This window comes from Bos taurus, chromosome 20 (assembly GCF_002263795.3).
Source record: "Bos taurus isolate L1 Dominette 01449 registration number 42190680 breed Hereford chromosome 20, ARS-UCD2.0, whole genome shotgun sequence".
Classification (NCBI taxonomy): Eukaryota; Metazoa; Chordata; class Mammalia; order Artiodactyla; family Bovidae; genus Bos; species Bos taurus.
The window spans coordinates 10,017,577-10,044,444 of NC_037347.1; the positions used below are offsets into that span (position 1 = coordinate 10,017,577).

The 26,868-nt window shown below is 36.7% G+C and overlaps 1 protein-coding gene across 1 annotated transcript in view; it reads right to left on the reverse strand.

Annotated features, from left to right (window-relative positions):
- Nucleotides 1-26,868, reverse strand: part of BDP1 (B double prime 1, subunit of RNA polymerase III transcription initiation factor IIIB) — an 85,066-nt gene that overhangs the window by 16,907 nt on the left and 41,291 nt on the right. Inside the window, 16 exon segments of the mRNA XM_010816707.4 lie at nt 101-144; nt 147-304; nt 1,045-1,228; nt 1,617-1,680; nt 3,589-3,769; nt 5,735-5,885; nt 8,347-8,507; nt 8,991-9,219; nt 10,939-11,034; nt 11,507-11,543; nt 16,720-16,845; nt 17,470-17,851; nt 18,663-18,850; nt 19,110-19,311; nt 22,806-22,942; nt 25,942-26,149. Coding sequence (XP_010815009.2) covers nt 101-144; nt 147-304; nt 1,045-1,228; nt 1,617-1,680; nt 3,589-3,769; nt 5,735-5,885; nt 8,347-8,507; nt 8,991-9,219; nt 10,939-11,034; nt 11,507-11,543; nt 16,720-16,845; nt 17,470-17,851; nt 18,663-18,850; nt 19,110-19,311; nt 22,806-22,942; nt 25,942-26,149 — 2,548 coding nt within the window.

A 26,868-nucleotide genomic window follows, 5' to 3' on the forward strand; every position in this document is an offset into this window, starting at 1 on the left:
TAGAAACTATTAGAACTATGTTTATATAAAGAGTCTAAATGAAGAACAGAAATAGGTCCACTGATATGGCCATCTTACTTGTTTAATGATTTCCTCTTACCTCAGAGGTATATTTTTGACAATCATCTATTGAAGTGAGTGAAGTTTTTTGGCAGGAGGCACATGGTCACTTTCATCAAGGCTACAATGATATCTCTTCCTAGATACAAGATCCAAATTAGCAGCAGAGTTTTCTGAACCATCTCTTTCAGAATTAGATAAACACACGTCATCTTGACCAACTGAAGTTACTGGAAAACTGATACTGCATCGAAAATACACACACAGTAAATTAATTACTTAATGATGTTAAAGGCTGAGCTACTCTCAAGAAAACTACCAAAGAAACTTCTAAATAACTAATATATACATGGCCACAATCACAAAAATGTTAGTTTTCAGCTCCATTCATACTTAAGATCTCACAACTTAAATTCTATAATACTGAATTAAATCTGAGGCATCAAAATGTTTTGTCAGTAAAGTTAAATTTTAGTCTAAAGTATTTCTTCCTAATATGAAAGGCTTCAATTTCAGATGTTACCTGATAGACAATTAAGCATCTTAACCAATGACTATTAAAATACAACTTAAGAATTTTACAGCAAAGAAAATGAGTATCTCAAATATTTTAAAGTACATCCTCTTTGTACTATTTTTGTAAATTTCTGTGAATGTATATTTATTTCAGAATTTAAAATATATGTAAATGTATACAATGTAGCCACATCTTTAACAGATGATATTTTATGATTCACATTGCTAATTTTTTTTAGCTTTCAAAATACTTAAAATACCAACAAAGTTTCACACAAAGTATTATACGTTTAAATGGCAACTTTATCATATAAAATCAGTAATTTTTCTCTAACTTATCACATAATTACTAAATAAGATCTCCATGACAATTACAAATAAGGCTGGTGAATGGCTTATTCAATCAATACTATTCAATTCATAAAGCATCCCTTCCTCCTAGCAAAAACAGGTCAGATGATTCATTACCTCGTGTCTTCTCTTTCTTTTGTATTCGCTGATTTGACCAATATGGGCGCCGGCAGTAAAGGATTTGGCATTAACTGCACAGTGCTATCAGCATATTCTTCTACTGCATGAGTTGGGATTTCCACCAGAGTTAAAATGAAAGCTTGTTCATCCTCACCATCCTGATGTACATTAACTAGATTGACTATCAAAGTTTAAAAGTTAGAAATGAAAAGCTGAACCGTGAAGTGACAGAAAATCACTAATTTATTTCATTTCTGAAAAGTCTCATGACAATTTATCCCAAAGGATAAAAAAACTAAATTACACCCCTCAAGAAATAAGTAAATAAAGAGTAATTTCGTAAAGGATAAAGATGATTCTCTATTGAGAAGATTTACAATTCCTTTTTAATAAGAATTATAATTCTGAATAACAAAGCTTATATACAAAATATTTCAAGTGTCTTTTAAAAAAAAATTTAAGGCCGTCATAGACCAATAAAACTGCTTTTTTTTTTCTATAGTCAAATGGGGAGTAAGTAAAAAACATACTATTAAGTTCTACAATACCACTGAAGCAGATTATCATACCTGTTAGGTCTTGAAGATCGTTTACATTCTCTTGCTGGACTTCTGGAATACCAGTTGGTATACACTGCCATAAAAAATTAAAAAAAAAAAAAAGAGTAAGGTTAACCAAATCTAAGTTTTAAAAAGATTTCCTGACAATGTGAACAGCTATTGTTTCAAAACTCAACAACTTAGCTAACCTAAGCAGAGAATTTTTCAGGTGTTTTGAAACTTTCAGTGTACCAATAAAATGTTGATTAATTTAAATAAATACACATATATACACAAAGGAATTATAAATAAATTGTTAAGTATGTGTAGAATATGAAACGATTTTTGAAGTAATAGAAAAGGGAGACACAAACCACTCAACCTTCTCTCTATCCCCATCTCAGCAGCTACCGCACCACTAGGAGGTGACATGTATAGAAGCAAACTGGTCTCTGCCTCCAGCATGGCTCCATCCAATCTGTTTTCCACAAAACTGTAAACACCGTTTTCTCTAAAATACAATTCCAATTATAATTCTCCACTGCTTAAGATCTTAAAACTTTCATTTTGCAACCAACAATGTCAGTTAATTGATTCAGGCAAGAATCATCAATGCAAACTAAATTACTAAATGGAAAAGGTGCTATTTTAACAGAGAAATCTGGTGGGTACCATTCTACCCCAGAGATCAGTTAGTATCACCAATAAGGGGATAAACTGACATTATGTGTCCCCTGATATGATCAGTTCAGTTCAGTCGCCCAGTCGTGTCCGACTCTTAGAAACCCCATGGACTGCAACACAAGAGTAAAACATCACCTCTATAGTAACTCTTGCCAAAAGACACATAACTTGAGTCTATAATGAGGAAGCAATAAAAGAAATCCAGATTGCACACTAGCTTGGACTCTTCAAAAACGTCAAGTACACAAAAGAGGAAAAAGAGTAGGAGGACAACTCTAGATTATAAGAGTAAAAAGAAACGACAGCTAAATGCAACGTAAAAGGCTTGACTGGAACTGAGTGTGATAATAGTACTATCATTTCTCTGTAAGGAAACGTCCCTGGTCTTAAGAAACTGTGGAGTATTTGTGGGTGAAGGCTCATGTCTATAGCTTGCTTTCAAATGGTTTAGTTTTTTTTAAAGTATCTACCAAGATGGACAGCAACCCACAGAGAAAGTAATGTTTACAGCCAGGAATGCATGCAAATGAGGCAAAATGTTAACAGATTTCTATGTCAGATTCTGGCAACTGTTCTCTAAACTTGAAATTATTTCCAAATAAAAAGTAAAAATTAAAAAAATTGGGCAGTAGGGGAAAATTCAGTAACTTTGGATATAACCCAAACTCCTTAGCAAGCCATAAAAACTACTTTTATGATATGTCCCCAGGCTGCCTAACTTCATCTCTAAGCACTTTTTTCATTTATATTCCACTCACAACTATTTATATAGTCCCAGAGCATGTCATGCTGTTTCACACTTGTTCTTCGTCCACGTTCCTCTCCCTTCACCGGGCTAATTCATACTTGTTCTTCCAGATTAAGGATTTGCTCAGAGCTGGATGCACATTAGAATAACTACAGGAACTTGAAGCAAGAATTCTCTCTGTATAAAACACTTCCTTTTTTAAAACTTGTACACAAAGCTAGCCATTGGTTATTTTATCTCTATGTTCCAGAGACTAAAAACACACTCAATAAAAATTCTACCACATACATTCTCAGAAAAGGAAAATTATAGGGAAAGAAGAAAAGATTAGTCGCTGTCAGAAGCTGGGGGTGGAGAGGAGGAGTGACTAAAAAAGGACACTGGAAAATTTTGAAAGTGATGGAATTGTTTATGTATCAGTTATATAATGATACATGTTTTTTATGTATCAGTTATATAATGATATATGTTTATCAAAATTTGTTAAATTATACTCTAAAAAGGGTGAAATTTATTGTGCGTAAATTAGAACTAGCTAGCCACTCCCTGTTATATTTTACATCCTTTTACCTTTGGCACATTTAGTGTAAGCACAGGGTCTCCATTAAAGTCCTTTCCCAGAGGCTCTTCAACAGAACTCTCACCAAGACCCATGCCCAAACCACATGTATGGGGCCCTGACTCAGAATAAACAGCTGGAGCAACTGATGATATCGGAACTTCTTCAGATCTCCGTTCTTGATCTTCACCTCTGAAAGACAGGTTAGTATATATCTGAAATCAAGGAGACAGCCACAGAATAATACTTAGAGCTGGTATGTCAAGGTTCATCTCATTTAATGGTTTTCCAACTTTTAAGACATACTAAATGCAGTGAAAGAAATCAAAGAGGACACTAATAGATGGAGAAATATACCATGTTCATGGATCAGAAGAATCAATATAATGAAAATGAGTATACTACCCCAAAGCAATCTATAGATTCAACGCAATCCCTATCAAGCTACCAACGGTATTTTTCACAGAGCTAGAACAAACAATTTCACAATTTGTATGGAAATACAAAAAACCTCGAATAGCCAAAGCAATCTTGAGAAAGAAGCATGGAACGGGAGGAATCAAACTGCCTGACTTCAGGCTCTACTACAAAGCCACAGTCATCAAGACAGTATGGTACTGGCACAAAGACAGAAATACAGATCAATGGAACAAAATAGAAAGCCCAGAGATAAATCCATGCACATATGGACACCTTATCTTTGACAAAGGAGGCAAGAATATACAATGGATTAAAGACAATCTCTTTAACAAGTGGTGCTGGGAAATCTGGTCAACCACTTGTAAAAGAATGAAACTGGACCACTTTCTAACACCATACACAAAAATAAACTCAAAATGGATTAAAGATCTAAACGTAAGACCAGAAACTATAAAACTCCTAGAGGAGAACATAGGCAAAACACTCTCCGACATACATCACAGCAGGATCCTCTATGACCCACCTCCCAGAATATTGGAAATAAAAGCAAAAATAAACAAATGGGACCTAATTAACCTTAAAAGCTTCTGCACATCAAAGGAAACTATTAGCAAGGTGAAAAGACAGCCTTCAGAATGGGAGAAAATAATAGCAAATGAAGCAACCGACAAACAACTAATCTCAAAAATATACAAGCAACTCCTGCAGCTCAATTCCAGAAAAATAAACGACCCAATCAAAAATGGGCCAAAGAACTAGACATTTCTCCAAAGAAGACATACAGATGGCTAACAAAAACGTGAAAAGATGCTCAACATCACTCATTATCAGAGAAATACAAATCAAAACTACAATGAGGTACCATTTTACGCCAGTCAGAATGGCTGTGATCCAAAAGTCTACAAGCAATAAATCTTACACTGTTGGTGGGAATGCAAACTAGTACAGCCACTATGGAGAACAGTGTGGAGATTCCTTAAAAAACTGGAAATAGAAACTGCCTTATGACCTAGCAATCCCATTGCTGGGCATACACACTGAGGAAACCAGAACTGAAAGAGAAAGGAGTACCCCAATGTTCCTTGCAGCACTGTTTACAATAGCCAGGACATGGAAGCAACCTAGATGCCCATCAGCAGACGAATGGATAAGAAAGCTGTGGTACATATACACAATGGAGTATTACTCAGCCATTAAAAAGAATTCATTTGAATCAGTTCTAATGAGGTGGATGAAACTGGAGCCTATTATACAGAGTGAAGTAAGCCAGAAAGAAAAACACCAATACAGTATACTAACGCATATATCTGGAATTTAGAAAGATGGTAATGATAACCCTGTATGTGAGACAGCAAAAGAGACACCGATGTATAGACAGTCTTTTGGACTCTGTGGGAGAGGGCGAGGGTGGGATGATTTGGGAGAACGGCATTGAAATATGTATAATATCATATATGAAACGAATTGCCAGTCCAGGTTCGATGCAGGATACGGGATGCTTGGGGCTGGTGCACTGGGACGACCCAGAGGGATGGAATAGGGAACACAGGTACACCTGTGGCAGATTCATGTTGATGTATGGCAAAACCAATACAATATTGTAAAGTAATTAGCCTCCAATTAAAAAAAAAAAAAAATACATACTAAATGCAATAGAACAAATTTTCACAGCTACTGCTTATGGTCAAAGTTGACCCAGAATATGAAGCAAATCCCAGAGCATCTTTCCTCTCTTACCTTTCAGTTAGGTGTGTTTCTTGTGAAATACTGGTCTCTTCAATACCATGTACAGATGCCACCTTGCTCTGCTCTGTACTCTCTGTTGCTGTAACTGACCCAAGGTTTTTATCTTCTAATGCTGTTTCTTGAGAAGCATTTTTCTCAGTTTCTTAAATAAAAAACACATTTAAAACATAGACTTTATAAAATAGTAAAGTCAAAATTAGAAATATATTCTTTTTTCAAAGATTACCATACAGTGGCTCTTCCAAACTTCTCTTAATCCAAAAAGCAAGCTTTTTCACGTGGCAGAAAGGTGGTCTGGGCCAGTTACACTTTTTATCGTAAATGAGATAATTAATGAATCTGCATTGCACCTCTTTCACTCCTGGCAGCCACAACAATTATTAGCTCAGTTCAGTCACTCAGTCATGTCTGACTCTTTGAGACCCCATGGACAGTAGCACGCCAGGCTTCCCTGTCCATCACCAACAACTATATTTCTACTTTATTGTAACAGCAGTATAATCAGAAACACACATACAAAGAGGTTTAGACGTGGGTACTCATGAAGTCTGGCTGTCCACCCTAGGGGAAGTGTTGGGGAGAGAGCTGATCTGTAAAGAATAATGTCACAAATAGGAAGACAATGATGTCACTATAAAGAGGTAACTGGACCCTGCACACTGGATCTTCTGGGTACTGCTCAAGCCAAAGAAATGAATTTACTAACTGAATCACAGGCACTGCTGGCTCAAAAGAAATATCAGAAACCAGGAACCCCCAAACAGGGGGAAAATGATGCTAAATATTCAGATCCTCTACATATGGAGAGGACTGAATACAATCTAGGCAGCCTACCACTGCTTTTCCTGCTCCCACTAGTACCCTAAGGGGTTGAGACCTTGACAAGAAGGGCAGATGCAAAAGGAAGTGGGACTAGGGTTCAACATGTAAGTCACAATATAGTGAGGCCACTGAAAAAACTGAATAAATAGAATTGAAAAAATGGAACAAGAGCACTATGCAATCATATGGAAAGATGTTTTTTCACTATTTAAAATTTAAATAATTAAAAATTTAAATTTAAATATTTTTTTCAATCTTTAAAAATGGAATGCACTAACATAAAGAACTCAATAATGAAAACCAACTCAATTCTAAAATGAGCATGGATCTTGAGAGACGTTTTTCTAAAGAAGATATGCAAATAAGCACATAAAAAGATACTCAACATCATTAGTTAAAAGGGAAATAAAATGCAAATCAAAACTACCAAGATAGGACTTCACACCCACTAAGATAGCTATACTCAAAGAGACAAATACTAACAAAGGTTTGGGTGGATACAAAGAAATTGATACCCTCACTGAATGTTGACGGAAATATAAAATGGTGTAGCTGTATTTGAAAGTTTGGCAGTATCTCAAAAGATTACCCAACAATTCCACTTGTAGGCATAAACCCAAGAGAAATAAAAGCACAAGCCCACACAAACACATAAATGAATGTTCTTAGCAGCATTATTTATAAAATCCAAAAGGTGAATATACTAATCTCTGAACTGTACTTTTTTTTTTGGCAGGGGGTCGGGGGGTACACGCAGCGCAGCTTGTGGGATTTTAATTCCCTAACCAGGGATTGAACCCATGCAGTGGAAGCATGCAGTCCTAACCACTGGACTGCCAGGGGATTCCCAAATTGTACACTTTAAATGGTGAATTCTATGGTATATGAGTTATCTCAACAAAACCACCACCTTCAAGAAATGCTGGACAGTAGATATAATATGCATATATTTTTGTTCTTGCTGAAAGGAATATACATGTGTGTACATATATGTGTGTATGTGTGTATATACATACACCCTTATTTAGATCCTCATGTGGATAAAACATTCCTGCTGCTGCTGCTAAGTCACTTCAGTTGTGTCCGACTCTGTGCGACCCCATAGACGTCAGCCCACCAGGCTCCCCTGTCCCTGGGATTCTCCAGGCAAGAACAATGGAGTGGGTTGCCATTTCCTTCTCCAATGCATGAAAGTGAAAAGTGAAAGTGAAGTCGCTCGGTCGTATCCAACTCTTAGCGACTCCATGGACTGCAGCCTACCAGGCTCCTCCATCTATTGGATTTTCCAGGCAAGAGTACTGGAGTGGGGTGCCATTGCCTTCTCGAAAACATTCCTGGAAGTCCATAATAAAAACTGATACTGGAAATGGGATTAGGGGACTGGGAAACCAAGAAAGGAGGGAGTTTAAAAAATTTTTCCCTTTTGGGTACCGTCTTGTTTTCTGGCACATGCATGTATGCCTAAGAGATGTATGCTTGAGTACTGACATATAAACAGACACAGAGAAATATATATATATATATATACACACATACATATATATATATATATATACACAAAGAGAAAATTCGATCAAGTAAATATAGTGAAAGGGTAATAACTACTGAAACTAGTTGGTGGATTTATGGGTATTTTATAGCTCATTCTACTTTCTGTATGTTTTAACTTTTTAATAGTCAGGTTAAAATAATTGCAACAACTGAATATCCCATTTGAAATAACAATAAAATTTCTTGTGACAAAGTAATTTTGTAACTTTTAAGGGAACAATAAAGTTTACCTCTTTGAATTTCCACTTCTTCTCCTTTAGTTACAAACAAACTAGGAACTTTCTGATGAGCACCAAATCTCTTGGTCCCTAAAATCTTCTTAAGATTTGGCTTGGGCTTGGCAAATCTACTTCTCTTTCTCAAATTATTGGTCACTTCAGAAGTTGTAGTCCTAGAAACAGGTGAGAAGAGAAACTGATCAACTGTGGAAAAAGTCTCTCTCTCACATTGATTCCCTCTATCCAGCACTGGTACAGTTAAATGCCATCTTCTCAGGAGCTACATCATCTAGGGTGTTTATATCTTAATGCTAAAATTATTACATGGTAGAAATATCTAAAAGCTTTGAGAAAAGAAGAGAATCTGGACCAGGTCTGTAAAACGGGAACTATATTTACATAGGACGGTTTCTTTAAAGCTTAAAACATGCACTGTGGTTAATTTTAATATGTAAACCATTAAACTAAAATCAAAATCAGCTAATCCTTACTTTTAAAGGGTGAAAAACTAGCACTGCCCACTTTACATTTAATTAATTATTACTCAAAGGTATTAGTCAAGTTGATGGTTGGTTTATATATATTTATAAATTGAACACTGTAATTTATTTTGTAAAGCTCAAAAAACAGTAATAGTTTAATAAAGCAAAATAAACCTGGATGATATAGTATTTTCCTTTACTTCTTCTGTCAAACCAATTTCTTCTTTAGTGTTCTGTTTATCCACATCCAATACAATCTTGTTTTCTTCTACTGATGGAGATGTACTATGGACAGATGAAGAAGGTTCCTGACATTCATGAACAGTTTTGAGATTTACATTATCTGGGCTAAAAGGAATATGGCTTTGATCGATTGAATGAGCATCAGGAAGTATACATATTCCTATTGCAGAAAAAAACAGAAAATTAAAATTGACACAAATAGATGTCCAAATAAATCCTTCAACATGCAGCAACTGCCAATTTTTTTTTTTTTAAATTTTTTTTTTTGCAGGGGCGTGCGGCCACCACCACACTGCACAACATGTTGGATCTTAGTTCCCTAACCAGGGACTAAATCCGTATCCCCTGCAGTGGAAGCACAGTTTTAATCACTGGACCACCAAGGAAGTCCCTAATTTTTTTTTTTGAGTAAACAATGTGTTAAAGATTTATTAAATTCATTAAGGATAGGACTGAAGGAATGATAAAATGGGTAAAACACATTTGAGAAACTAAATATCTGTATTATTTTTAAAGTATGCTCTTTCTGGTTCCAAGTTTAAATTTATGACCTCATATCTCATGCTAGCAACTTAACATGTTCTAAGTTTAATAATTCTTACAGACTGAAACTTTGTTATTATAAATAAATCCTTTTGTTACTTCCAGTAACTATATAACCTCAGATGAATTTCAAGACAGGATTATCTTTATTTATGATTTTTTAAAACCAGTATTTTACGTGCTAGACATTTGTGACAGGTTGCAATGCAATACTTTCCCATTGAAAAAGGGGTCCTACAGGTAACACAAATCAAGAGACTTCCCTGATAATTATATAGTTATAGGCCTAGAAGGCTGACACTTCAATGGCAGGTTACTCGTCAGGAGTAACCTGCAGTTAAAATAATTAACAGCAGCATAATTAACATAATTATCTATTTAATATACTTAAAGTAGAAGGCAGGCTTCCCAGGGGGCACAGAGGAAAAGAATCCACCTGTCAATCCAAGAGATGCAGGTTAGATCCCTGGGAAGTAGGAAAAGGTTACCTACTCCAGTATTCTTCCCTGGAAAATTCCATGGGCATAGGAGCCTGGCGGGCTACAGTCCACGGGGTCACAAAGAGTTGGACATGACTGAGTGCGCGCACCTGTGCGCGCGCGCACGCACACACACACACACACACACACACACACAAAGTAGAAGGTACTTTGACAGTAAAGACCACAGGCTAAAATAAAATACTAAAAGTCTTGGCTGACACATATTTAGACTAACATAATAGTCTAAATAACCTCTGTGACTGCTACCACCTCCACACTGTATTTGACTGTCATGGAATTGAGACGTCTATCTAAAGCAGCAGCTTCTCCGCCAAAGAAACATGCACAGAGTGATCAGTGATCAATGAACTTAGCTGACCAATGATACTTATTGGTATTGATAAAAGTAGAGGATTCAGCAGATTAACTATTCCATGAATACCTATTATCCTTAGTAAACCCAGTGCACTACGTGAAAACGGAGGCCACTACATTTGGAGGGCCAAGTAGGTAGGATGGATCAATACATGTGTGTGTGTGCGTGTGTGTGTTTAATCGCTCAGTTGTGTCTGACTTTTTTGCGACTCCATGGACTGTAGTCTGCCAGGCTCCTCTGTTTATGGGGATTCTCCAGGCAAAAATACTGGAACGGGCTGCCATGCCCTCCTCCAGGGGAGCTTCCCAACCCAGGGATCATATACATACATATTACCTTTTCTAAAAAATAACAAAGTGACACTAACTTCAAATATAAAAAGGCAGATAGTCACTTAATATTCAAATATGAGTATAATCTCTTAAACACTGGATTTTAAAGGTTTCTTCTTTTGTTAGGACTTCTCTTTTATTCTTACCATCACTCTGTTCTGGGCTAATCTCTGACTGCAGCACCAGATCTCCCATAGTCAGTAGGGTTATGGCAGCTTCAGTGCTCCCATCGTTGGTACTTTCTGAAAAACCAAACCAACATTAATAGAAGAATGAATCTGGAAAATTAAGTTTGTTTCTTTAGAAAAGAATTTCAATGTAGATGTTTACCCTCTATTAACAAGTTTCCATACCACTAACCCCTTACCAGGGTAGTGTTTCATTCAGTTTATATACTACAAATAAAGAAAGTAACAACTGTTGACTTTAACCCACTGAAAGTGCCTCCTTCCCATTAAATAACTCAATAGCTTCAAAGGAAATATTCACATCTGTGCATTATCAGAGAAAATACATACTCCTTTATTAAACAGTTAATCACTCTTAAACCAGCATTCCAAGAATCCAAGTTTCTCCTAGAAATAATACATTCACCTGCTAAATCTTCTCCTTCAACTTTTCAGCAAACTGACTCATTTACTATCACCACTGCTAAATCACTGTGCTTGTTGGGGTTAACCAAGAATTTTTAGCAGTTTCCTTATTAACAGTTACCTGTTTCAGCTTGGGAATGTCCACCTACGGTCATTTCCTAAAACAGCAAAAGAAAACCATTAATAATATCTTATGTATTTTCCCAAATACATGTTCTGTATATCAAAAAGCACTACATTTTACAGGTCTTTCAGTGCCTGTGGTTACAATGGAGTAGAAATTTATAATTATTTATAACATTTCATAAAACAACAGAAATGGAGTTTAACAGTCAAATATTTTCAACTCTTGCTCCTTCTTTTACCTTTTCCTTATATGCAAATTTTAACTGTAGTCATATGTAACAAGCATCTGCCTTTCTTATTCACTTTCATAATCCTTCAACTTTAGTCATACCTGCTACTAGTTTTGACCCAATGGAAACCAAGGTCGGAAGAATATCATGAATTCTTTATACTACTAGTTGGCTTCAAACTTTAAAAACTTTTAGCAAATTAAGAACGTATAGGGGATTCTCTGATGGCTCAGTGGTAAAGAATCAATCTGCCAATGCAGGAGACCTGGATTCAATCTCTGATCCAGGAAGATCCCACAGGCCGTGAACAACTAAGCCTATGCCCTGCAACTACTGAGCCTGTGCTCCAGAGCCTGGGAGCCACAACTATTGAGCCCACATTCTGCAACCACTGAAGCCCAGAGGCCCTAGAGCCCCTACTGTGCAACAAGAGAAGCCACCAAAATAAGAAATCCGCACACCGCAACTAGAGTAGCCCCTGCTCTCTGCAACTAGAGAAAAGTCAGTGCAGCAGCCAAGACCTAGCACAGCCAAAATAAATTAAGTAATCATTTAAATAAATAAATAATGCATTAAAATTAAAAAAAAGAGAGAGAGAGAAGTAGTTACAGGATTTATGCCCAGCATGGCAACATGAGGAGCTCTGCTGGCCCTCTCCCCAATGAAACTGGCAACATTTATTAAAGAGCCACCATTTAAAGCCTCTAGATCTTAAAGGCATAAGATGCTCATATGTTTGAAAAACTGTTGAAAATTCAGTAACAAAGGTGAAAGTCCGTCCTATTTGAACTAAGACTGTTCTCTCCCTCCTTTCAACTCAGTGAGGCAGAAACTCTACCTCAGACTGCTGCAGCCAACAAAACTGGGACCTTTCTCCCTGTAGGCCACAGCTGGAGGGCTTTCAGTTCCTGATATCACAAAAAATTTGGTACCAGATTATCATAGATAATAGACTAGTATCTACTATGAATATGGACAAAAAAAAATCCTCCATAAAATACTAGCAAATTGAATCCAACAACATAAAAAAATTATATGCCATAACTAAGAAGAATTTATCCCAGGGATGCAATTTTTCGGTTTAACATCCAAAAATCAAATCAATGTGTTACATCATATCAATATAATAAAAGACAATAAGTAGATGATCATCTCAGGAGGTGCAGAAAGAGCATACGACAAATTCCAACAGTCTTTCATGATAAAACACTTAACACAAAGTAGGAACAGAATGGAACTTTTCAATTTGGAAAAGGGCACCTATGAAAAATCCAGAGCTAACATCAAACTGGACATGGAACAACAGACTGGTTCCAAATAGGAAAAGGAGTACGTCAAGGCTGTATATTGTCACCCTGCTTATTTAACTTACATGCAAAGTACATCATGAGAAACACTGGGCTGGAAGAAGCACAAGCTGGAATCAAGATTGCCGGGAGAAATCTCAATAACCTCAGATATGCAGATGACACCACCCTTAAGGCAGAAAGTGAAGAGGAACTAAAGAGCCTCTTGATGAGAGTGAAAGAGGAGAGTGAAAAAGTTGGCTTAAAGCTCAACATTCAGAAAACGAAGATCATGGCATCCGGTCCCATCACTTCATGGGAAATAGATGGGGAAACAGTGGAAACTGTCAGACTTTATTTTCTGGGGCTCCAAAATCACTGCAAATGGTGACTGCAGCCAGGAAATTAAAAGACGCTTACTCCTTGGAAGGAAAGTTATGACCAACCTAGATAGCATATTCAAAAGCAGAGACATTACTTTGCCAACAAAGGTCCATCTAGTCAAGGCTGTGGTTTTTCCAGTGGTCATGTATGAATGTGAGAGTTGGACTGTGAAGAAAGCTGAGTGCCGAAGAATTGATGCTTTTGAACCGTGGTGTTGGAGAAGACTCTTGAGAGTCCCTTGGACTGCAAGGAGATCCAACCAGTCCATTCTGAAGGAGATCAGCCATGGGTGTTCTTTGGAAGGAATGATGCTAAAGCTGAAACTCCAATACTTTGGCCACCTCATGCGAAGAGTTGACTCATTGGAAAAGACTCTGATGCTGGGAGGGATTGGGGGCAAGAGGAAAAGGGGATGACAGAGGATGAGATGGCTGGACGGCATCACTGACTCGATGGACGTGAGTTTGAGTGAACTCCGGGAGTTGGTGATGGACAGGGAGGCGCAGAGTGCTGCAATTCATGGGATTGCAAAGAGTCGTACACAACTGAGCGACTGAACTGACCTGAACATCAAACTTAATGGTGAAAGACTGGATGCTTTTCCCTTCCTATATTCAGACTGTACTGGAATTCTAGACATGGTAATTAAAGCAAGAAAAGAAATAAGACATCCAGACTGGAATGTGTGATAAATTGAATTATATCCCCCAGAAAGACACGCTGAAGTCTTAACCCCCAGTACTGCGAATGTGACCTTATTTTGAAACAGGGTCTTCTACATATAATCAAGTGAAGATGACGTTATAGTGGGTTAGGGTTAGCCCTAATCCAGTCAGACTGCTGTCCCCATAAGAAAAGCAGACACACATACAGGGAGAGCAACATCATGGGCCAGGGAGGCAGGGCTGGACTGTGTTGCCACAAGCCAAGGAATGGCATGGACTGCCAGCAACTGCCATCACCAGCGGCACCTTGCTTTTGGAATTCTAGCCTCCAGAACTATGACAGAATAAGCCACTCAGATCATGGTACTTTGTTACAGTAGCCCTACAAAAGTAATACAGAAAGGCAGAAGTAAAACTACCTCTATTCATATATGCCATGATCTTGTATGTAGAAAATCCTAAGGACTCCACTGAAAAAGTGTTAGAATAAATGAGTCCAGCAAAGTTGCAGGGTACAAGATCAATATACAAAAATCAAATGCAGTCCTATAAATTTGTAATAAACAAGCCAAATTTGAAATTAAACAATTTCATTCATGATAGCATGAAAAATAAAAATATACTTGCAAATGAAGGAAGCGCAAAGCTCATACTCTGAAAATTACAAAACACTGTCAAAAGAAATCAAAGAAGAGCTAAGTAAATGGGAATATATTCCATGTCCATTGACTGAAAGACTCAACATTGTTATGAAGGCAATACCTGTTCCTCCAACTGATCTACAAATTCAATGTAATCACAATCAGAATCTCAACTGACATATTTATGGAAACTGATAAGTTGATTTTAAAATTCATATGAATTCCAACAGACCCACAATAGCCAAAACAATCCTAAAAACAGAAAAAAAGTATAAGTCATCCTATTTTAAATTCCCAAACTTATTACAGAGCAACAAAAAACAATAGAGCCTCTCCAGCATTAAGGCAGACAAATAAGTCCATGGAATAGAATTGAGAGTCCACGTATCTGCAGCCAACTAATTTTTGACAAAAATAAAAAAACTTCAACGGGGAAAGAACAGTTTTTTCAAAGAAATGATGCAACCATTAGACAGTCATACGCAAAACAATGAACTGGGACTCTAATCTCACACCATATAAAAATTAACTCAAAATGAGGAAAACTCCCTGGCAATTCAGTGGTTAGTACTTGGTGCTTCCACTGCTGGGCACCCGCATTCAAGCTCTGGTCAAGGAACTAAGATCCCGCAAGCCACATGGCATGTCCAAAAAAAAAAAACCAAAACTCAAAATGGATTAAAGACTTAAATGTAAAACTGGAGTAAATCTTTAAGACCTTAGCTTTGGGAAAGGATTCTTAGATATGACAGTGAAAGCATGAGCAACAACAACAACAAAAATAGATAAATGGAACTCCAAGTACTCTAAAAAACTGTCAAGAAAATAAAAAGCAACCCACAGAATGAGGTAAAACATTTGAGAACCATATATACAATTAGGAACTTGTATCAAGAATATAAAAAAATTCTTACAACTCAAAAAAAAAAAGACAAATGGACCAAAATAAATTTTTAATAGGCAAAGACTCCAAACAGACATTTTCTCCAAAGAAGATATTAAAATGGCCAATAAAAGCACATGAAAAGACGCTCAACATCATTAATCATTAGGGAATACAAATTAAAACCATAATGATAGGTATCATTTCACACCTACTAGGACAGTTAGATCCAAAAAGTAAAATAAAAAAGTCAGGATGTGAAGAAACTGGAATTCTCATACATTACTGATGGGAATATAAAATGATGCAGGAACTTTGGAAAACAGTCTGCTAGTTTCTCAAATGATTAAACAAAGTTACCATATAATACAGCAATTAGATTTCCATGAATGTACCCAAGAGAAATGAAAAATATGTCCATACAGAAACTTGGATGCGAATGGTCATAGCAGCATTATTTATAATGCCCAAAAGATGGAAACAATCTATACGTCCATGAAGAGATGAATGAATAAAGACCATACTGTGTGTTTACGTCCAGAATGAGAAATCTATAGAGACAAAAATAGGTCACTGGTCACCTAGGTCTGGGGAAGGCTGGAAGGAAATGAGGAGCAACTATCAATGAGCACAAGACTTCTTTTTGAGGTGACAAAAATGTTCTAAAATCGACTATGCCGATATCTAAAGACCAATGAAATGTATACTTCAAATGGATGAACTGAATGGTGTGTGAACTGTATCTTAATAAAGCTGTTTTTTTTAAAAGTTATAAGATTTCATTTACAAAAACAAGTTAAATACCAAGGAAGTGAGCAAGAGTGCGCCAAGCAACAGGCAACTAAGTATGTTTTAGATAACTGAAATTTAGTTTATATTTAATGCATCAGAATTTTAACATTAAGAGCTATTCCTGTACACAAAAATCTATACTTTTCAAGTCAAATATAAAATCTATAAATTATTCACTAGTTTCTACCATTTACACTTTCAGCTCCTAGAAATAATAATGCCAATCATACAAGTTAGGAACTAACTATAAACCTACAGCTTTCAAAATAAACTGAGTCTTTTGAAAGTAAAGAATTAGAGGTAAAACATAATAAAACGGATGCTTACAACTGATAATGTATTCAAATTTTCTTCTTGTCTCATTTCTTGAGGAATCACATCTATGTTTGATGAAAGCTGATGTTCAACAACAGTTATGCATCCTACATCTGTGACATTGGTGGGGATTACAAGCTGCCAACATGAAAAGTTTCATTATTTCATTTTGGCATACCATCACAGGAAAACAAAACGAATCATAAAATATTAAACTGAAGAGATAATTCACATTCATACACAATTTAAAAACCTACAATACAGTAATTCTTATTGATTGACATCATCTTGGCAAAAATGAAACATTTAAGGGTTTTGAAGGGTCTGTGGTTCTGACAAACGGTAAGCGAAACATCCAGAGCTAGTTTTCTTAGTAACCAGCATTTTACTTTCCATGATCCCCAACTTGTCCCTACTTTCCCACAATTTCTCTCATCAGTCTGTCAACATTTATGAAACGCTTCCTAAAAACGAGAAGGCTATAGGTACAAGAATACATAGCTCAGTAAGACAAGCTGGTCCCTGCCTGCAAGTGAAATTAATTTGTCTTAGTGCTGTTATACTCACTACCTTGAGCTGGGCCTGAGCTGCAGGGGCTGAGCAAACACAGGAGGTCACACAAGTCTATTTCTACTAATTTAGGCCCCAAACAAATTACACTAGTAATCCTCAGATTCTAATATCGCTAAGAGAAGAGATAATGATCCACCAAAAGCAAAAAACAAGTAAGATCAAGTTCCAAGGATTCCAAAGTCAAACTACCTCTTCCATAGTTTCCTCAATCTGAACAGGAACGGGTTCGGGAGATCTGAGACCAATAGGTACAAACACTGGAGCCTTGTTTACTTCTTCAGGAGCAAGATGATAGCTTTCTTCTTCATAGTCAAAGTCTTCACCATCATCTTCGTCTTCTTCCTGGGAAGCTCGAAGAGTCACCAGCACAGACCTGGAAGCTCTGGGCTCCTTCTTAGAAGTCTTAGTCCGGCTTCGTTTTGAGCCACGCCCTTTGGGGACGCTGGGTTTAACCTTTCGACGTACTCTCCTTCTACTACGATCTATCTCACGCTCAGAGGCAGAAGAGAGCGCTCTTCTTCGATCCAGAGCAATTTTAGAGTTATCTGGTTCTTTTAACAATTGAGGGGAGCTGGATGTTTAATCAAAATAGCAACATAGTCATTACGTGCACAAGGATGATTATAATGAAATCTCAACTTTTAAAGTGAAATCTCAATTCAAGCCATTAATATAAAATGCTCACCACCCATTCTGTCAACACATGCTGTGAAGAGAATGAGAGGAATTTACAGTTACTAGTTTCTCACTCAAGAGTTAAATCTTAGTTATCTACCTACAAATTTTTCACAGTAAGTTTTTAATTGTGAGCCATTTTTCCCCTTGTTGTTTAAGCGATGATGAAATACAAGACTGGAAATTATTAGAAGAAAAAAGGATAAAGAACATTGGGCCAATAAATACAAAATAAGAGATCAAAAAGTCATATGGTTTATCTTACTAGGTAAACAGATTAGGTTAAAATAAAAAAGATGGAAATCCAATAAAGCAATGTTTTTTTAGAACTCAGGCTCCCTTCCACTCTCCTTGAAAACTATGGGAAAAGGATACCCTTCACTTGTGTTTGTGACTCCATTCAAATTAGCATCCTAGTTATTTAGGCAATACACACTACTCTTTAGTCAGGTTCCTGCTCATGCCTAATATACTCAATACCCAGAAATTTTAAATGTAGGAAAGAAAAATCTTTCAGAGATTATTTTTAAAAAGTAAATTTGAGTAAATAAAAATCAAAAGTGGGAAAGAAACAGACCTGTCAGTAAAAAAACCCACACTTCTGTTAACAAATCTTTTTACTCTTATCAATAAATTAGAGTAGGACATCCATAAGGAATATTATTTGTATTTACTATTCTGAAAGCACTTGTTAAATAAAACTTTACCTTGGTTTACTGACACACTGCTTTTCAACAACTGCACACACAGAATTATCCTCTCCAGTCTTCTCTCCAACACTTCCAGATGGTTCAACTTCTGATTGATCATCTTTTTTTGCCAATTCAGTCTCCTTGGAACCTACAGAATCTTTTCTTGCTGAAACCTCCAGAGATGTCAGAAACTCAGGTTTTCCCTTAAATTTAAGAATAAACAGCTGATATTATCATGGAAACAATCTGTATGGTAATTTGGTTTGGTAGTTTGGTTTAAAGCGCTGCGCTTACATACGTATACGCAACTGATTGGTTTCTAAACTATCAAAATATTAGGAGTCAATCAGCTTTCATGAAAATAGTTATAATACAAAAAGCAAAATTATTTTTTAAATGTTCTCTTTCATAATATAGATACAACAGAGCCCACTAATAAAAAAATTTTTTTTTCAAACTTACTTTTTGAAGAAGCTGGCTGTCAGAATCTTCATGCTGCGACAAACTGTCTTCTGGCTTCCTTGCCTTCCTCTGATCTGCTCTGTCTTCTTCTATGTCTGATGCTTCTTTCTTACTTTGTGCTCTTCCCAAGTCTGGCGTAGCCCTTTGGAACTGTCTTCTTATCATTTGCGGTGGACTAGGAACATACGTTTCATGTCCATGTCTAGAATGAAATACAAATCATGTTGAAGAACCAAAATCAGAATTCCTGTTGATGCAAGTGCAGTTAAACAATTCTGGGTACAAACCAATTCTATGTTCGAAGGACATAAATAGGCTATAAAACTAAACATATAAAACGAAACCTCATGTGCTGATATGAACAACATTAAAAGCTTTTAGAACTTCCACTTAGCTTGAAAAATAGTTTCACATTAATATATTGATATTCAATCTTTTTTAGCTTTCACTCATTGATTCTGGAGTGTGGCTTCATGCTACTTTAATTTTCAGAGAAATAACTAGATACAAAACAAAAATGCCAGTAATTGAAGATGGATTTCATAATGACACTTTAAAACAAATCCCTCAACTGGGCTCTGAAGCATGAACAAATATACACTGGTCCCAACAACCTTGATTCTTCTAGTTCAAAAGCAGATTTGAAAGCTAGAGTCTGTTCTCCCACCACATGCCTGTCAACTCATAGAAAAGGGTTTATTGACAGCAATGTCATAAAAATCAAAATAAACCCATATGTATCTGCCAAGTCAGAGAAAGACAAGGTTTTAACATTCAATACAGTAGCCATAGATCCCAAGGCAACACAAACAGCTATCCTAAAGTTTCCTGTGAAATATTTAATAACTGGCAACCATGTGAATTAAGAAGTTTAAAACTAATACAATCTGGATAAAGAAAAACTGGATATGTAAGTATCGATCGTGAGTCCTCTGAAAGAGCTGCATTAAAGACTAATCTTAAGTAATATTTCTAATAAATTACCTAGAAAACAAAGTAGTTACATTTCTAAATGTTCCAATCCTGCTAAGTTCATCCAGCAGTGAAACACCAAGGAACTTCATAAGATGTTCTAACAAGGTTATGATGCTAGCTAATACATTCCAGTGTAGGCATTACCAGTGTAGGTATTTGGGAAAACATGATATATTCAAGTATAAGTAACTTACAGTCAAATGTGATTCTACAAAGGTACTTGATTATTAAATATATATATAAGCTCAATCTGCTACTGGGGTTAAAAGAGGTAAAAAAACTGCTGGACATAAGAATATGCTAACTTTAAAACTAGACTGAATATATACTTTGAAGAAAGTATCAGTAATGGTAAAGCTAAAAGCTGGAAAGGAGGGTGGGGAACTTCCCTGGCGGTACAGTGGATAGGAACTCACTTGCCAATGCATGGAACTTGGGTTCAATCCCTGGTCTGGGAAGATTCCACATGCTGAAGAGCAACTAAGCCCATGCACCACAGCTATTGAGGCCTGCGAGCCTAAAACCTGTGCTCTGCAGCAAGAGAAGTCACCGCAGTGAGAAGCCCAAGCACCGCAGTGAAGAGTGACCCCCACTCGTCACAACCAGAGAAAGCCTTCTCAGCAACAACAAAGACCCAGCGCAGCCAACACTAAACAAACAAACTAAAAGGGGTGGGTGAGGAAGGGGTTTCCATATAGACATTTGAAAGTTTGATCTAGCTCATTAAAAAATATGAAGGCTGAGTGTAAAAAGGAATCTGCTAGTCTAAAAGTCATAAATTCTAAAAACATTAAGTTTAAAAACTAACTTGCCAATGTTACTTTGAGCAAGCCATTTAAATCCTCTGGATCTATTATAAATTACAGTCAGTCATAAATGAGGTATTAGGAAAGGCTGAACTCAAAGGTCACTAGTCTTTAAAGGCTCATTTAGAGTAAAACTCAAAATCCTGACAGTGGCCCCACATAACCTGTGCTTCTCCCGCTCAGTCTTTACCTTTCATGTAACTGCTCCTCTTTTCTCGTCCCGTTTCACTTTGGCCCCCTTTGCTGGCCCTCAAACATGTCAGACATGATTTTGCCTGAAGTACTTCTCAACTGCTGTTCCCTCTTTCCCCACAAATCCCTTGACTTGCTCCTGCACTTCATTTAGGGCTTTTCTCCAAGGGGACTCTTGCAATGAAGCATTCTCTTATCACTTGCTAATTTAATTAAAGACTTAGTCTTACAAGAAAAACAAATATAAAAAGGCTTTTCAAGACACACATACACACACATAAAGGGAAACAAAAGAAATGACAGAAATTCATACTAAAACAGTAAGTGCTTCATGTAAGAAGTATGCCTTAATGAAAGTAGACTGTATAAAGTTAAGCTAAATCAATAGCATAACTTGTTCAAACAGATGACATCATGCCCAAATCCTACTCTTACAGCTTCACAGAGAGTGAAAAAATGATACAGCACCATCTCTTTTTCATTTCCCCAAAATCAAGTTAATTCCATATAATTAAAGCTAGAATGTTCAAATGTCAATCTGCAAGTGCTGAAGACATTCTGGAGGAAAACTAATAAATATTCACTAAAACATGACCTAGTTACAAAAATAGTGTAATAAACTAAAATTAGATGGACCATGAACCATATCTGGAAAGGGAAGATTTAAAAATTTTCCTTACACATTAAAAAAGAAGAAACTAACAAATCCTAATTTAACATCATTAGTAATAAAAGAAAGTGAAAGTGAAGTTGCTCAGTTGCGTCCAACTCTGCGACGCCATGGACTTTAGCTTGCCAGGCTCCTCTGTCCATGGGATTTTCCAGGCAAGAATACTGGAGTGGGTTGCCATTTCCTTCTCCAGGGGATCTTCCCAACCCAGGGATCGAACCCAGGTCTCCCGCACTGCAGGCAGATTCCTTACCGTCTGAGCCACCAGGGGCTCCTGTATCAATAATGAAGTAGATTGCAGTGATAAATAAAAAGACTAGTGCTAAAATATCTTCAAACCATCTAGTGTTCCATTTAAAACACAACATTCTTATCATTTGGCATGGGACACAACTTCAAGGACAGCACATAGGAAGTATTTTACAGCACTTCCTATTTATGAATTTTATCAGTAGGTTGTAAATTTCTAAAGATGCAAAGAACTTAAGAACCTCTCCCATAAAAGTTTACTTTAAAAATGAGGATGATTGCCAAACTTCTCAGCTAAGTTATAAACTAAAAGAACACCAGTCACGTAATTCTTACGGTATTTGAAGAAGCAGATTTTTTAAAATTTTTATTTATTTATTTTTGGCTGTGCTGGGTCTTCACTGCTGCGCATAGGCTTTCTCTAGTTGCAGTGAGCAGGGGCTACTCTCTAGTTACACTGCACAGGCTTCTCACTGCAGTGGCTTCTCTTGTTGGGGAACACGGGCTCCAGGGCATGTGAGCTTTAGAGCGCAGGCTTGGTCCTTGTGGTGCACAGACTTAGCTGCCCTGCAGCATGTGGATCCAGAACCAGGGATCGAACCTGTGTCCCTGCCTTGGCAGGAGGATTCTTAACCACTGCACCACCAGGGAAGTCCCAAGAAGCAGATTTAAAATATTCTAATTCCTTAATTATTTTTCTTTCATAAAACTTATGAAATGTGAAATTACATAAAACCAATTATTCAAATATCCAACCTTTATCTTTGAAAGGTTTTACGATTTTCTAATTAAAAGCAAACTCACCTCATCTTTTCACCTAAAACATCTACCTTGTTAATATGAAGGTTTTCTAAAAGAACGTGGCTCTGGTTTTCAGACACTCTGCCTTCTGACACTTCAGAGGATACAACTTCAGTTTCGGTTGCAATTTGAGAATTCGGCTGAAATGACAAAACTATATTAGTTGTTTTGGGGTTTTTTTTTTTTAAGCAACAGAACATACTTCCTAAAATATTTCCATCATTAAGAAAGGTATTTAGGTTTTTAAAATGAAATCTCAAACTTGTGTATGCAATGTTCATGTTTTGCTGCCCAAAACAAAACTGCCAATTCAGAGAAATTTTCAATTATTGCAGTAATACATTTGTGTAATGCTTTAAAAACTACAATAATCAACTACTGTGACTCTCCTTCCCAAAGAGTTCAATACATTTGGTTTTAATTAGGGGAGGGAGCAAATAAGGATTACATTCACTTTATTTTAAATGTAGATTTTCCCTTAGCAGAGAAAAAAAGAACAGAAAAACAAGATCTGTTGAAATGGGGCATTAAACTGCTTAAGATTTCTTTCTAATATCAAAAGCTCCATTAATAAGAGATTGATTAAATTGTCATTCAAAATAGCAGAATGTTACCCAGCAGTTAAAAATTATTTAACTTCCTATTTCATGACATAGAAAACCACTTAGTATAACAAGCGAAAAACAGTAAGTCACAAAATAATATGCATACAATGATTTTATTATATAAATTTATGTAAGTATGCACACACACATGCATATCAAAAGGTTTTCAGTGCTTGCCTCAGAGTGGTGAGACTTTGGGGTAATTATTGTATTATTTTGTATTGATTGAACATTTTTTTTTTTAAACTTTACATAACTGTATTAGTTTTGCCAAATATCAAAATGAATCCACCACAGGTATACATGTGTTCCCCATCCTGAACCCTCCTCCCTCCTCCCTCCCCATACCCTCCCTCTGGGTCGTCCCAGTGCACCAGCCCCAAGCATCCAGTATCATGCATCGAACCTGGACTGGCATCTCGTTTCATACATGATATTTTACATGTTTCAATGCAATTCTCCCAAATCTTCCCACCCTCTCCCTCTCCCACAGAGTCCATAAGACTGTTCTATACATCAGTGTCTCTTTTGCTGTCTCGTACACAGGGTTATTGTTACCATCTTTCTAAATTCAATATATATGCGTTAGTATACTGTATTGGTGTTTTTCCTTCTGGCTTACTTCACTCTGTATAATAGGCTCCAGTTTCATCCACCTCATTAGAACTGATTCAAATGTATTCTTTTTAATGGCTGAGTAATACTCCATTGTGTATATGTACCAAAGCTTTCTTATCCATTCCTCTGCTGATGGACATCTAGGTTGCTTCCATGTCCTGGCTATTATAAACAGTGCTGCGATGAACATTGGGGCACACGTGTCTCTTTCCCTTCTGGTTTCCTCAGTGTGTATGCCCAGCAGTGGGGTTGCTGGATCATAAGGCAGTTCTATTTCCAGTTTTTTAAGGAATCTCCACACTGTTCTCCATAGTGGCTGTACTAGTTTGCATTCCCACCAACAGTGTAAGAGGGTTCCCTTTTCTCCACACCCTCTCCAGCATTTATATTTGTAGACTTTTGGATCGCAGCCATTCTGACTGGTGTGAAATGGTACCTCATAGTGGTTTTGATTTGCATTTCTCTGATAATGAGTGATGTTGAGCATCTTTTCATGTGTTTGTTAGCCATCTATATGTCTTCTTTGGAGAAATGTCTATTTAGTTCTTTGGCTCATTTTTTGATTGGGTCGTTTATTTTTCTGGAGTTAAGCTGTAGGAGTTGCTTGTATATTTTTGAGATTAGTTGTTTGTCGGTTGCTTCATTTGCTATTATTTTCTCCCATTCTGAAGGCTGTCTTTTCACCTTGCTAATAGTTTCCTTTGATGTGCAGAAGCTTTTAAGGTTAATTAGGTCCCATTTGTTTATTTTTGCTTTTATTTCCAATATTCTGGGAGGTGGGTCATAGAGGATCCTGCTGTGATGTATGTCGGAGAGTGTTTTGCCTATGTTCTCCTCTAGGAGTTTTATAGTTTCTGGTCTTACGTTTAGATCTTTAATCCATTTTGAGTTTATTTTTGTGTATGGTGTTAGAAAGTGGTCCAGTTTCATTCTTTTACAAGTGGTTGACCAGATTTCCCAGCACCACTTGTTAAAGAGATTGTCTTTAATCCATTGTATATTCTTGCCTCCTTTGTCAAAGATAAGGTGTCCATATGTGCGTGGATTTATCTCTGGGCTTTCTATTTTATTCCATTGATCTGTATTTCTGTCTTTGTGCCAGTACCATACTGTCTTGATAACTGTGTACCACAGCTTTCTTATCCATTCATCTGCTGATGGACATCTAGGTTGCTTCCGTGTCCTGGCTATTATAAACAGTGCTGCGATTAACATTGGGGTACACGTGTCTCTTTCCCTTCTGGTTTCCTCAGTGTGTATGCCCAGCAGTGCGATTGCTGGATCATAAGGCAGTTCTATTTCCAGTTTTTTAAGGAATCTCCACACTGTTCTCCATAGTGGCTGTACTAGTTTGCATTCCCACCAACAGTGTAAGAGGGTTCCCTTTTCTCCACACCCTCTCCAGCATTTACTATTTGTAGACTTTTGGATCGCAGCCATTCTGACTGGTGTGAAATGGTACCTCATAGTGATTTTGATTTGCATTTCTCTGATAATGAGTGATGTTGAGCATCTTTTCATGTGTTTGTTAGCCATCTGTATGTCTTCTTTGGAGAAATGTCTATTTAATTCTTTGGCCCATTTTTTGATTGGGTCATTTATTTTTCTGGAGTTGAGCTGTAGGAGTTGCTTGTATATTTTTGAGATTAGTTGTTTGTCAGTTGCTTCATTTGCTATTATTTTCTCCCATTCTGAACATTTTTGTAATGAATAGGTTAGTGGGGGGGAGGGAGAATCTATTTTCATTAAAAAAAAAAAAAATCCACAATAGTAAATCTGAAACAAAAGTAAATATGTTATGTATTAATTAACTAGAGTAAACATCAGGTGCTTATATTCTAAGCCAAGTCTGAGCTACCATTTGATATTCTCATATGCATTAAAGGGCTTGATTTAATTACACAGCAATAACTCACCACAGTCAGGAATTTCTCTCCAGTTTCATCTTTTTGTAGCATCTTTTCTTCCTTAGTTGTTTCTTTGGTTTCACTAATTTCTATTACTTGTCTCTGGCCAGCCTTTCTTAAGTTTGGTCTGGGTCTCTGAAGTCGACCCCTTACTAGTGGAGCAGTTTGGATAACCCTTTCCTTTATTCCTTGTTCAAAAGTGTTTATATTATGAGTCCTAGATAAGGGGACAGGAGAAAAGAGAGAAAGCTTGATTGTAAAAAATGAAAATTACTGTAAAAATATAAAATTTGAATCTAATAAAACTATAAAAACATTTTGTACAGTAAAGGAAAATTAAATTACTTTCTGATTATAACTCATTTTATTAAAAAAAAGTTATTTCAATTTTCAAAAGGTAGTGAGGTTACCTACAATATCCAAATTCATAGTAATAGAAAGTACGATGGTGGCTGCCAGGGACTGGAGAAAGGGGCAATGGGAAGTTCCTCTTTACTGGGTATAGAGTTTCAGTTTGGGAAGAAAATGTTCTGGAGATAAATGGTGGTGATGGTGTACTGATGATGTACTTAATGGCCCTGGACAATACACTTAAAAATGGTTAGATAGCAAATTTTATATGTATCTTTGTTGTTGTTTAGTCGCCAAGTCCTGTCTCTTCCCTGACCTGATGGGCTGCAGCCCGCCAGACTCCTCTGTCCATGGCATTTTCCAGGCAAGAATACTGGAGTGGGCTGCCCATTTCCTTCTCCAGGGGATCTTCCCAACTGAGGGATCAAATCCGCATCTCCTGCATTGTTGGCAGGTGGATTCTTTACCAGAGCCACTGGTGAAGCCCATATGTACCTTACTAAAATTTTTAAAGAGGTAATCAATACATACCTTATACACACATATTTTTAAAATTCATTGCTTTGCATAAGATTCTAAGCAGCT